This window comes from Danio rerio, chromosome 7, assembly GCF_052040795.2.
Source record: "Danio rerio strain M-AB ecotype USA chromosome 7, GRCz13ab, whole genome shotgun sequence".
Lineage (NCBI taxonomy): Eukaryota > Metazoa > Chordata > Actinopteri > Cypriniformes > Danionidae > Danio > Danio rerio.
In genome coordinates this window covers 73,430,229-73,444,423 of record NC_141027.1, presented here as the reverse complement: position 1 = coordinate 73,444,423, position 14,195 = coordinate 73,430,229, and the positions used below count along the sequence as shown (strand labels likewise).

Genomic DNA, 14,195 nt, shown 5'->3' with positions numbered 1-14,195 from the left:
AAAATAATTAAACAAGTAAGTAACAGGATGAGAATGTGGTAAAATCTGAAACGTGGAAAAAATCTGGCAAGGGCTTCCTATTTTTGGATTGCTTTTTAAAAACAATTGGTTGGGCTAAGAAAAGGGAGTGGGCGGCTCAATCGGTGCTTTTAAAACACTATCGGTTGGGTTTAGGGAAGGAGGAGGGTGGGTGAGTTAATCGGTCAGTCAGTGGACAGTGCCCTCTGGTGAATTTACGCAAGAACTGCAGGCGTGAATGACACTTGCGAGAGAAATTTGACATCTCAAAAAGCGTACACAGCGGCCTCTGGTGGATTCGCTAAAACAAAAAACGACAAAAAAAAAAAAGTATATACACAAACGTATATAGTGGTACGTTTTCAGAATGAGCCTGGGTTGAAAAAAAAACTCCAAACAGTCTAAAAAGTGGATTTCAAAATTTATTTCAAATAACAGCAAAAAGTTCAAATAAAATAAGCAAAAATCAGTAAACAAACCAAAAAAAAAACATTAGTGGCACCACAACGTATTGTACATACAGTAACATCATTTTAGTAACAGACATCTTGTCTGATTTACTTGTAGTTTTTTGCTTTTAAATTCTTACAGACACACCATCAAAACAGTTAAAACCTTAGTGCCTCATAAAGCCATCAACATCACACCGAGAACAGACAAATATAGTGTTCTTCCCTTCATTTCAAGCACGACGGCTTATTAATAACCATCTCTGGCAGGAAGTGCTTCGCTTGGTCCGTAAATGATCTGTAATCTTTAAGTATAAATATGAGTGTTTACTTCAAGTTAGAATAAAAGGTTAGAAAGACATATTTCAGCAGAGTATAAAAAGCTGCAACTGTAAAATATGTACATCCATCTCTCCATTCAACACACACACACACACAAAAACACGCACTTGATGCTTTTAACGTATTAAAAAATAACTTACAAAACAACGTAACTCTTATGCACGAGCAGAACATTCACACTGAACCAATGTTGCAAATATATATATTAAAAAACAATACTTTGCACATTAGAGTCGTCTGCTCCAAGCGTTTATATATGTAGTTAAAATGTAATGCCTAGTTGTTCTAGCTAGTAAAAACCAGTACTGAGTGCATATCTTTAAGTGCAAATCAATTGCTTTTAACACATTGTGCATCGTCCGAAATATAGTCGTCAGATTTTGGTAGTCGTTTTGCAAATCTATCAGCAGCAACAGTATTTATTTATTTATTAGGAACGCTTCTTGACCCCCGAGTTTAAAGATTTGTGCTATTGCTTTTTGACTTATTTCGCATGTTGCAGTTAGTTCAGCAAGTGTAGTGCGTTGCGTCGTTTTAAGCAGTGCTTGTTTCGTTGTTTTTGAGCACAGTAAACGCAGCTCCTTGTTGAAGTTCTCCACTGCAGTGTTTCTTACCAGTCTTTTGGGTTTTTTCAACAGGCACTGAAGGCTTTACTACGCTCCTACTAATTGCACAGTGAGAGGTGGTGCTGTGAAACCCAGGGAGGGGCTTCAGGCGTCTGAGATGCAGCTCTGGATCTTATCAATCCACAGCTGAGCGCTCGGCGCATCCGCTGCACAGAAGTTGTACACCCGTTTATTGGTCTTCAGCTGCGGAGAGAGAGAGAGAGAGATAGATGGGTGGATGGATAGTAGAGATGCTCATTTCGGTTAATTTGCTAACTGACAAACGCAGCTAGTTAATCGGTTATTAACGGTTAACTGGTCAACAATTTATACAATTTAATTATTATTTTTTTTTTTTAAACAAATTGACGTGTCTATCAGTCTGACACATAAAATTTTGCATTTTAAAATACTGATTTATTTTAACATGCTAGCATATTAACAACAGAACATAACAACAGAGGATCTTTTTCTTTTCAACGGCATAGAAAAACAGAAAATAAATAAAATTAATAAATAAATAGGCCTGCCCTGAATTATTTTCACTTCAAAAATTCATTTAGAGAACAAAACGAAAACACTGACTGATCCTTTTTAAGAACCAGCATATAGGTTGTTTTTTTCCCAATCATTTGTTTTTTACTTCCGTCAAATAAAAATTGCAGACTTCCTCAAATCGCTCACTCCACGGAAAATATGCATTTATTTAATGCCCCGCTGTTATTATTATATCACAAAACCTTTACATTTTTAACAGAAATCATTATTTTAAAGATTATGTCTTGATATTTCCTCTTACTCGTGTTTCAAGTGTGCGCGCTGCATGATGAAAAGACAGTGACAATGCGCGCATATGTTAACAGTTTTGTTGTTTAAATATGATATTGCATTAATGTGCATACATGCTTTATAAGCAGTAAAATGAAAGCTAAAGCATATTTGTTGTGTTGAACGCAGATCTAGGAGGCGATCATCAGCGCTGGTTTGGCATCAACTCGTCTGTATCAAACAGCAATATTCTTTTTCCATTTTGCTTCTTTAGCAAATATGTCATCAGGCGCGTGGGGTCATACGTTATCGTCCCACAAGTTAACAAATATGTCTGATCACAGCAAACGTGATTTTCCATTCCAAAAACATGAGGGGCACCTCGCTCTTTTTATGCTGGCAAGGAAAAAAGGCGCGGCCCTCTATTTTATGTCACTATGAAACGACTGAACCAGCTGGGTATTGATTATGCAAGAGTGTTGCCGTCTATGTTGTAACAATTGTAATATTTAATACTATTGTGATATTCAAGATTTGTAAATTCATACAGCTCTGGATATCTTGAAAAAGCGAGCACTAGTCTCTCCTACGTCTTTAAAAGTTCTCTGTAGTTGTCTTGACAACACAAACTGTTGCTCTGGGATGAGCCACTTGCAAAACAATTGCGGCTTTTAGTAAACTATTCAAAAGATGCCCCTCTTAACGCAAAAAGCACATTCAATCAGCCCCTTTTGCAGCCAAACTAAAAATATATAAAATCATATTTTTAATCGTTTAACTGATACCATTAATCTGTTACAAACACACCCTTTCGGTTAACGGGTAATCAATTATTATGAGCATCCGTAATGGATAGATAGATTGATTTCTAGCTGATCATTTGGTATCAGAAGTGGCTAATATGAAAGGCAAAGGCCTCTAGATTACACTTATTTTACCAAAATAAATAATGATCATGGCTTGATTTTTTATTATTTGATTAGGACAGTAAGGTCTGACTTTGCTTGGACAAAAGTCTTGTCACTTAATAGAAATAATGAACAGTATAGAATATAAAGTCATGCTGCAGTGGAAACAGAATGGATATTGTGTATGACTCCATCATGAGCTTGGAGGACTGCATCCATACATCTCTGCAATGACTCAAATCACTTATTATTAAAGTCATCTGGAATGGCAAAGAAAGCGTTCCTGCAGGACTCCCAGAGTTCATCAAGATTCTTTGGATTCATCTTCAATGCCTCCTTCATCTTACCCCAGACATGCTCACTCATGTTTATATCTGGTGACTGGGCTGGCCAACCCTGGAGCACCTTGACCTTCTTTGCTTTCAGGAACTTTGATGTGGAGGCTGAAGTATGAGGAGCAGCGCTATCCTGCTGAAAAATTTCCCCTCTCCGGTGGTTTGTAATGTGCAGCACAAATGTCTTGATAACTCAGGCTGATGATGTTGCCATCCGCACTGCCAATCTCTCGCACACCCCCTTACTGAATGTAACCCCAAACCATGATTTTTCCTTCACCAAACTTGACTGATATCTGTGGGAATCTTGTGTCCATGCGGGTTCCAGTAGGTCTTCTGCAGTATTTGTGATGATGGGGATGCAGCTCAACAGATGATTCATCTGAAAAATCCACCTTCTGCCACTATTCCAAATGATCAACTAGAAGTCAAGTTATGATTTGTTGCTCTTACAACTGGGATCGACGACAAGACTTTTGTCAGGTAATGTACTTACATCCACATTCATGTGTATCTGCTTGTCTGTCATGCTGTGTTTTTGACTGTTTTGAGCCATCATGTGAATGAATAATATGTAGGTTAGTATATGCTTTATTCAGCTGGTTCTGTTTCTGTCAGCTTTGCGTTTTTGATTGTTTGGCGCCATCTTGTGACTGAATAATGTGCAGGTTAGTGTATATTTAAGTGCAGGTATGTTTAATTAAAGATTCATTTAACTGTTAATGTTAACTAATGTTAAAATTAACTAAGGCAACATGGTTGTTTTCTCGCTGAGGCCCCCTTGTGGGCCAGGAACCCCCTTTTGGGAACCGATGACATAAACCATGTGACTAATAGGGATGCAGCAATAGCTCGCAGTTTGGTTCGTATAATGGTTTTAGGGTCACGGTTTAGTATACGATATGTTCAGTGAAAATGGCAGACTGAAATTAAAAAAACAAACAAAAAAATCAAACGTAGCCATACGATCCAGTGTAAACTATAAAAAGTGTAAACAAAACTTACAGTATGTATTTCAAAATTAAAAACGCATTACTGAAAACGGCACCTAAAGTCACGTTTGAGGGTAATGTTCGTAGCCCTTATCACTGTGATGGCTTGTGACGAGGGTGAAATACTTACATCGAAGAAAGCCTTTTCGCTGATGTGTTTGGGGGCTCCTATGGTTGGTGCGGCAATCAGGACAGATTCCACATCGGCAAGGTCAATAAAGCCACGGCAGCTTGTGTCCTCATCCGTCTCGTAATACCTCAGCTACAGACAGAGTCACTGATAATCAATAACAAGTACATGCAGGAATGAAGCTCAAGTAAAAAAAAAAGGTAATAAACCACTGACCTGATGCTTTGTTGTGTCCAGAACGAACCATCTAGCTTTCCAAGCTTTAAGTAACGCTCCTCGCTTGTACAGGATTCCCTCAAATGATCTACACAAATAATGAATTGATGGCTTGTTTACTTTGTCAGTTTCAAAGCTGTATTCTGTCATAGTTTCTAGGGCTGCATGCAGGATACTGTTAAAATGTGATATTCATACTATATTCATAATATATATTTACTAGTGCTGTCAATCGATTAAAGGAATGAACTAATCAATCACACTTTTTTTTGCAATTAATCATGATTAATCACATTTAAAAGACTGAAACTTGTCATTTTGGCTATTCAAATGTAAAATTTATTTAAACGCAAGACAAAAACTATTTAAATTCAAAATATAATTGTTTATTAGAATTTTTGTTTAACTTGTAACAGATTTCTTCATGTAAACAACACACCCACAATAAACCATCAAGATCCTGGCTTGACAGCCATATTTACTACAGAAATAAAAACACAAGCATGTTAGTGCTGTTTGGTCACACCAACTATAAACATTAAAACAACTTTGAAAGATACGAACGGCGTTATCGGAAACTCTGGGAGCGACTCCCTTCAGATTCAACACGCATGATTAAGTTCATCAAATTTGCTTAAACTAAGCTTTCTAAAGTATGGCTATACTTCACCAAGGATTCTGACACAGCAACGTGAAGCAGACGCTTTACAAAAGTTTCGTTTAAGGGGGAAACACGTCAAACTTAATGAAACATTTGAGGGCTCAGGGAATCAACTTAAAGGCAGATGAATGCGCTGTCTTTGACAGCTTGCGACATCATCTGGCACTTTCACTGATACATTTACGTGGACATCAATACTCCACTTTTAATATGATTAATATGATACTCTTATTAAGAGTCTATCATGTAAACAGCGATTTTTGATTACCTTAAACGACCACCAAGTCCCGAAATGCTGAGTGTAGTATCAAATTCCGTTAAAACAAAAGTCGAAAGTTTCAAAAATGAAACATACGAAATTAAATAAACTCTGGAGGAAACGATGGATAGCCTGGTGATGCGACATTGTTTTATACTAAAACTTTCCTTCTTAAGTGCTTCCTTGGTCTTATCCAAATTTCTTTGCATGTTGAACACGTCGACCACAACATGAAAAAACAAACAGCAACTGCGTTAATTGCGTTAATTTTTAAACGCGTTCAATATTTCAAATTAATTGTGTGCGTTAACATGCTAATTTTGACAGCACTAATATTTACATAACATTTACACTTAGCAGACACTTTTGTCCAAAGCGACTTACTGTACAATTGAGGAGGCATTTAGCGATTCAACAATAAGAGGCAATACACACAAGAAGTTCTAGTTCTGCACAGGAACTGTTTGTGCTCAGAGAATAAAGCGCTAGAGTAAGGAAGATGAGTGTTTTTTTTTTTATAGAGAGAGGAGTGTAACTACAGGTGGTTTGTCAAGCCCACTCACCTGAGTGAGGCAGACTTGGAATTGCACCCATACGATATTTATATATAAAATATACGATGGCTTTGCAATATTTATAGTAATATAACATTCAGGGTTCTCACACTTTCATAAACAGCAGATTCAAATATATAATGCAGCCTTAATAGTTACCTATTGTCTTCATTCTTCGGGGTAAACTGATTGTAGAGCGTGGCTGCGCGTCGATGAACACCGTTGACTGCAGCAGGGCTATTGTCCTCTCCAAGGCCGCCGTCGGGCAGGTGTAGCATGGAGCGTCTCTGATAGGCCTGCAGGTTAGATGTGGGGACCAATCCAGAGATGGACAATGACTGTTTCCGCAGCTGCGAAATTAAACGTACAGCAGATGAGGTCAGGACATTAGGAATAAATCACTTTGCTACTTTTTAATGCTTGTACTAGGGCTGAACAATTTATCTTTCAGCATCGATATCCTAACATGTTTGTCTGTAATAATCACATCGCAGGATTTGACTATTTATTAAAGATGAAGAGGTATGATTATTTTTACATTATTTACACAATGATGACCGTGTTGTTTTACGTTTGATAGTTCATCTGCACTTGAATACTGTTGGAAAACCATAAAGCACTGTTGATTTATTTATTTTCGCTTGTACATTTTTAATAATGTATGGAGATGCACTGCGTAAAAAAATGACTTGATTATCTGAGTCGATCTGAAAGGAGGAAATCTTTCCAAATGGAGCTATTCACATCATGGGGTGAAATTGTATTCATATTGCAGCAAAACAAAATATCACAATGTCAGATTTTTCCAATATCATGCAGCCCAAGAGCCTTTACTCAATTTTTGGTGTGTTCAAACTGCAGGATCTGAGAATTGTTGTTGGCTTTAAAGGCTACCAATAGCTCCAGGAACTAAAAAGTGTTCCTCTGGTAAAGATCGCGGTTTTGTTTTTGCTGACAGACTTTTCATGCATACAGTTGACATACAGCGCAAATTTTTAGCCCTAAATCATTAACAAATATTACCCAAGTGAATTTAAACAGACCAAGGGCATTTGTTATACTGTTTTTATTCTGGAGGAAGTCTTTATCTTTTAGTTATACCTATATCTTTTAGTTTGGATGAAATCCTTCGTCTGCTTCGGTTTAATTGCTGAATTATCAAAAGTTGCAGTTTTGGATAAAATAAAACTCATTAAATGCTCTAGATTCAATGTTATGCTCATAGCACAATTACACAGTGGCGCCCCCAGAAAATTTTCTTAGGGGTGGCCAAGTAAGGCCACAACAAATCTTGTGGTGGCACACAAAAAAATTATGAATTGTGTATATATTGTGAATAAGGAGTAATGTTATATTTTTGTTTTTGGTAAAATAAATAATGAAGTTTTAATGAATTCCAATAATTACTCTTGAAATATTGTAATTTATTCCGCAAGTACAAGTGCAAACCAAATAAAAATCAATATTTAGTCTAAAACCTCTTTCCGGTAAGTTATTTCTTGTACAACATACAATATATGCCATGTCTAACATTAATGAATTATGAATAATGAATATGATTAATTAATGAATTAATAAACCAAACAAAACCCAACAAAATTTTGAAAAGCAGATTTCAAAATGTATCTAGTTATTTATTTTGGATTTGTGGTTTTCAATCAGATGAAACACAACTTTCTCATTTCAAAAATAATAATTTCTTAATAAAAAGTGTGCAATCTCAGTGAATCAGCTTCGTCAGTGGCGCTGATCAATCCACAATAATTTAGTGGCTGCATTTTATTTATTAATTTATTTATTGAAGTATTGTGAATTTAAGTAAATACATTTAAATTAATAATATCAGCAACTATCATATTGGGGTGGCCACAGGGGTGGCCAGAGTTTACACAAGGGTGGCCGTGGCCACCCCTGGCCACCCCTTGGGGGCGCCCCTGCAATTACATCTGACATTTTTGCATGTTAATAAATAAAATCGACCTCAGGTCGTTCAAACGCATATACACACTGCCTCCAAAACTTCAAAAAACTCCAAAACTTTAAAATCAGAACAAAACAATTTTTTTCCCAATTATTCGCATCTATAGCAAGCATTTTGAGAGGTGTTTCGACAAATCACAGTCACTGTTTCACAAATTGAAGACTCGGACAAGAAGACACTTGGCTTTCAAGACATACAGTATTTTTTCTCGGCTATTACAAGAATGCTGTCCTTTGTTTGTAAATGACAAAACAAATACTGAACACAGTAGAATTTTTGTTTCTCATTAGTTTTGCATGTATAACCTTATTTTTTATCGTTAAAACTAGATAGATGGACTATCGTGGCTAAAAGTGTCTCCTTTCCAATGATACCTAATTTTTATTTGCTGCTCACTGGGGTCAAGGACTGTTACTTTTTAAAGTTAGGTAGGTGTAAAGTGCTGAGTGCTGGCTAATAGGTTAAGTTAAATGAATGTTTTTTATTTTTATTATTTATTTATTATTATTATTTTTTTTTTTTACAATTTTTAGTAGATTAAACAAAAAAAATGAAGTTGTCCTTCAAAAAAAAAAGAGAAAAAACTCAAGAATTGTGTTGTTTTAGCTCATTTTAAATAAGTTGTTTGAACAAACAACACAAATATTTTTTTACATGTAGAAGTGAGAGCCAGAATCTAGAATGCTGTGTGACATTAATATACAGAGTACATTATGACAAACAAAGAACAGAATATAAAGACAGATGGTTGTGGATGTTGGACGAATTACCATGTTTGTAAACATTCAAGATGCGCAGGCAGCGAGGTTGCAGTAAAAACGGGAGCGCAAGCAATTACAGTGAGGGAATAGAATCCGATGCAGGGTATGTGAACTTACACTTTTACATTTCATTCTTAGCATTCAGTGTCTGCAGTTTAATTCACCATATTTAACTGTTTTTGTTGAAATCATTGCTGCAATCAAAAATGAGTGATGTGTATAATTCAGCATAGCATGAACTACCTGATATAACATGAGGACAGCAGAGTCCAGCATTTGTAATTCGGTTCTCACTCCATTCAGCTCCCTTTTAGCCAAAGACATCTGCGGTTGGCATTAAAAGCAGTGTGGTGTACGGTAAAAGTTAAGTTTTCTATTTTTAGACTTTGGCATACTACAGCAAAACACAACATGTTTGCTATTCCAACCGGTCTCTTTTTGCAACCGGGAGCCAGTGTGACGTCATGTGTGACGTAGGTTGTTAATTCCTCTATTGTATGCTGGTTCCAATGCCTGGCGCACATTAGTCAGCTTTCCCATACTCCTGTGTGTGTATTGTGTTCATATCCTTGACATTCTGCCAGCCTCTGTTCAGGATCAATTTAATTGACACAATATTTCCTTTTTTTTTATTTGAAGAAAGATGAGAACTGTTCATCATTACATCATTGTGTGAAGATTTTTTTTTTTTTATCACAACAGATTCATTAATTCTGACATTTACTGTGACTACAGAAATGTTAATATGGGCTGTTAAAACTGCATTGTTTGTGTGTGTGTGATGTGAAACAGGCATACAGCTGAAGTCAAAATTATTAGCCCCCCTGAATTATTAGTGCCCCTGTATAATAGTTTTAAAAACTCATTTTTAATAACTGATTTATTTTATCTTTGCCATGATTACAGTAAATAATATTTTACTTGGTATTTTTCAAAACACTTTTATTCAGCTTAAAGTGACATTTGAAGGCTTAACTAGGTTATTTAGGTTAACTAGGCAGGTTAGGGTAATTAGGCCAGTTATTGTATAGCGATGGTTTGTTCTGTAGATTATCGGAATAAAAATAGCTTAAAGGGGCTAATAATTTTGTCCCAAAAATGGGTTTTAAAAAATTAAAAACTGCTTTTATTCTAGCCAAAATAAAACAAATAAGACTTTCTCCAGAAGAAAAAATATTATCAGACATACTGTGAAATTTTCCTTGCTCTGTTAAAAATCATTTGGGAAATATTTAAAAGAGAAAAATAAAATCAAAAGGGGGCTAATAATTCTGACTTCAACTAGATGTGTACACATTTACCATACAGCACTCACATTGCCCTCCTGTTTGAGGTCTTCCTGGATGCCGTCTATCGCTTTCTCCAGAGTGGTGTGCCAGGGTTCAGAGTGCTGTCCCTGTTCTCCTTCTAGCTTCTCAATGTCCTGCAACCACAAAGATCCAATATACAGATTCCAATTAAACCCATACTCTTTGCTTTCGTTCGGCTTCCTTAGCATTTCCTCAGGGCTCGTCTACACTGACATCTCTTCATAGTTATAATCAAACATTGACTGGGAGAAACTGATTGTGGTTTAAAAAGGTAGCAAACACCGACTCTCTGACAAATCCATTAAAGAGATAAAAATTACATTTCGTCACCATTTACTCGCACTCAGGTAGTTCTATATTATACATAACGTGGGTACGGAACGTATTCAGACCCCCTTAAATTTTCACTCTGTTATATTGCAACCATTCAAATGAGAGGCTTCACAACAACTCTGTGACTGTTCTTGAACTGTCTTGAGCCCTGACTTAAACCCAATTGAGCATCTCTGGAGAGACCTAAAAATGGCTGTCCACCAACGTTTAGCATCCTAGCTCACAGAACTGGAGCGGATTTGCAAGAATGAAAGGCAGAGGATGTCCAAATCGAAAAGACTCATGACTGTATTAGATCAGGGTGCTTCTACTTAATACCGAGCAAAGGGTCTGAATACTTAGGACCATGTGATATTACAGTTTTTTCTTTTTTTAATAAATCTGCAAAAATGTCAACAATTGTGTTTTTCTGTCAATATGGGGTGCTGTGTGCACATTATTGAGGGAAAAATAACTTAAATGATTTAAGCAAATGGTTGCAATATAACAAAGAGTAAAACATTTAAGGAGATTTGAATACTTTCCGCACCTACTGTATAGTATTTATAACATATTATATGTTATGAATAATCAGTGCTTGACTTTTTTGATCACCAGCCATTGTGGTTAGTAGTTTTCCAACGTTACTAGCCACTTGCCAATTTTACTAGCCACAAATTTTTGTTGGGAAAATATATTTTATATGCATAAATTTGACTTTGGCATGTTAAAAATGACCATTTTTAAAATATTTGTGGTATGTCCACATGCCTTCTTTTTTATTTCACATGACTTTTTAGGTCTCGACACTAAGGATTTACCCTTTTTTTTTCTCAGGCCACACCAAACTTATTATTTCTTTGCCACAAATGTTAAAGAATGTGTCAAAACAAGCTAAATATAGCTGTATACATAAACTTTTTATTCAACAAAAATGTTCTTAAAAAAACTATTGATATTTAATAAAAATATTCTCATTTATCTAAAACTATACACAGTAGTTTGTCCAGGCTAAGGGTCCATGATCATCAGCTAACTATAGATAAATGGAGAGTTATCTGTTATTAAAGCAATGTTACTGTAACTGATGATAAATAAACTATATTAACAAAAATAACTGCAAGCAAAAGAAAGCAGGTTAAGAATATTGTGTGTGATTGTGAAAGAATGATCACATGCACACGGTTAATGCTAGGCTCAGAAATAATCTGTTCAAAGAACGGTAAAAGCGAAAGTAGCAACAGCAGCTGCATATAAAACATCTGGAGATCTGTTTAAAGCAGCAGGACTGTGGGTGCAGGAGCACCAATTTTTCCCAATCTATTTCGAAGAGAAACGATCGCCATACCTGTCAACCCTCCTGTTTACCCAGGGATTCTCCCGTATTTTACTGTTCTATCCTGCTATCATCCCGTAAAGGTATTTTCCCGTATTTCTACCGTATTTTCAGTCTTTCTCTGAACAGCCGAGCCTCCTTATTCGCAACCCATATCGCCGAACCATCAGGGGTCGCCCCTTGCTGTAAAACATGAGTCTTCTGTGCTTTCGCTTTGTTTAGGAATGAAAACACTTATAAATAAATATTAAAAACGGCGCGATTCCATTTCCTTTTGATTACAGGTGCCTATACAATCCTCAAAACGTCATATAATGGTACATGACTGTCAGCTGATGCGCTCCACAGTGATAAACAGACGCTGTTTCCCAAACGGATTTTGTACACGCGTAAACGGACACATACACACATAATTAATAATAATAACATATAAGGATGTCGATTTTGGTAGTTTTTTTCTCCAAACACAACTAATTTTGTCTTAAATGAGCATAAAAAGAAAGGAAAGCAGTCGAATGCTTTCATTATAACGTTAGATGTGTGCATTTTTAAAATGACATCTCTTATTTAATGAAATAAAAATATATATACTAATAAATGAGAGATTAATTTGTTGCTCTTTAATCAGAATGTGTACGTTATACAGTGGAAAAACGGCTAATGAGATTGATAGCTTGATTCCATTTCATTATATCAGCTATTAATTTTAATAAGCTGAACTTTTTGCTAATGCATTTGCTGCTAATGTATATATTTATTCTACTTTTGTTAATAATATTTTTAATACATATTACCGACCATTAGGGGGGGGTTCCTTATCATGGTGGGCATATCCCTTATTTTCATATCGCAATATCGACAAGTATTACGATCACACAGTTGCATTTCCAGGTTGTTTTGCAAAAGGAAATGGGAGCTTTTAAGCACTCGTTTCAGCTGCTTTGATGCATGCGACACTGTCGTCAGTGAGCGAGGATTGCCTGTGTCTCACCGTGTGCCTGATCATCCTCTTGTTCAGCATTCACCTGCTTTCTTTTGCTCGCGTGAACACTCATCAATCGTGCTGCTTCTTGATTCTAAGAACGGATTTGCACGCATATTGACAAACGGTCTTAAACTAAAATTGTAATCTTTAGGGACGAGGCAGCTCTGGCAATTTAAACAATAATTTTCAACCAGAAAAAGTGGCTAGTGGTGGTGTCTGTCTAACCTGCCACATTTGAAATCTACCAGCATTTGACAGGTGTTAATGTCAAGCCCTGTATATAATGTTGTATAACGTATAACATATAACTATCTAACTATATGATGTCTATCTAACTATAACGAAATTATTTCTTCTGTTGAAATGGTCCCACTTTATATTAAGTGGCCTTAACTAATATGTACTTACATAGGAATTAATAGTTTGTTACTTATTGTGTAAATACATGTATTTACTGTGTACTTGTGCTTGATTAAATACATGTATGTAATTACATCTGTAATTAACTTTTGTAATTACATTTGTAAATACACTGTTGACCATCCCTTACATCTTAACCCACCCTTAAACCTACCCATACCACCAAACCTGTCCATAACTCTACCCCTATCCCAACTCTAAAGCACCACAAGTGTTCTCTAATACATTATAAACACAGTAAGTACATTGTATTTATTTTTTGATGTAAGTAAATAGTAGTTACGGACACTTAATATAAAGTGGGACCGTTGAAATCAAAACAAGTTATTTAGAAGAATGTTGGAGGAAAGCATCCATAGTTGTCGTTTTCTCAACATTCTTCAATACCTACAGATTTGGAACAAGTGGATGATCGGCTGTGATTTTAACGCTTCCTGCAGCACTTTTAATTTCATTATGAGAGTAAAGCTTGCAGTTGTCGGAATTTCGTAGCGTTGGTTCAGCTAAATGAAGAAAAAACAAAGACATATGGACTTACAGCTAAGAGTTTGGATATGGCATCAGGCTGTGCCCGGCTGACGCTGCTGTAACACGGCCAGACGATCCTCCTCTTGGTGGTGGCGATGGTGTCGGACTCCTCCATGCTCTGTGAGCGCACAGTGAGCATGCACCAGTCATAGGACGGGCCTGTGGACAGCGTCTCCCCAGTGTAGAACTCCCATGTTGTCAGATTGGGGATTGAAATCAGAGGTTTCAACACCGGCTACCAAGAAAAAGACAGAAACTATTGTTTGGATTTTTTATAAAGACGCCATCAGTGCAATGTCAATTAGTTAATATGGAACCTTTGACA

General features: G+C 36.3%; 1 protein-coding gene across 3 annotated transcripts in view; it reads right to left on the bottom strand.

The window, feature by feature from the left end:
• Positions 1–427: 427 nt before the first annotated feature.
• Positions 428–14,195, bottom strand: part of sbf2 (SET binding factor 2) — a 288,968-nt gene continuing 275,200 nt past the window's right edge. For all 3 annotated transcript variants that reach the window (XM_087262128.1, XM_087262129.1, XM_087262130.1), the window contains 6 exons: positions 13,881–14,105; positions 10,295–10,402; positions 6,397–6,587; positions 4,764–4,851; positions 4,548–4,679; positions 428–1,618 (listed from right to left, as the gene is read on the bottom strand). In XM_087262128.1, the coding sequence (XP_087118254.1) occupies positions 1,520–1,618; positions 4,548–4,679; positions 4,764–4,851; positions 6,397–6,587; positions 10,295–10,402; positions 13,881–14,105 (843 nt within the window). In that variant the 3' untranslated portion in view covers positions 428–1,519. The remainder of the gene's footprint in view (positions 1,619–4,547; positions 4,680–4,763; positions 4,852–6,396; positions 6,588–10,294; positions 10,403–13,880; positions 14,106–14,195) is intronic.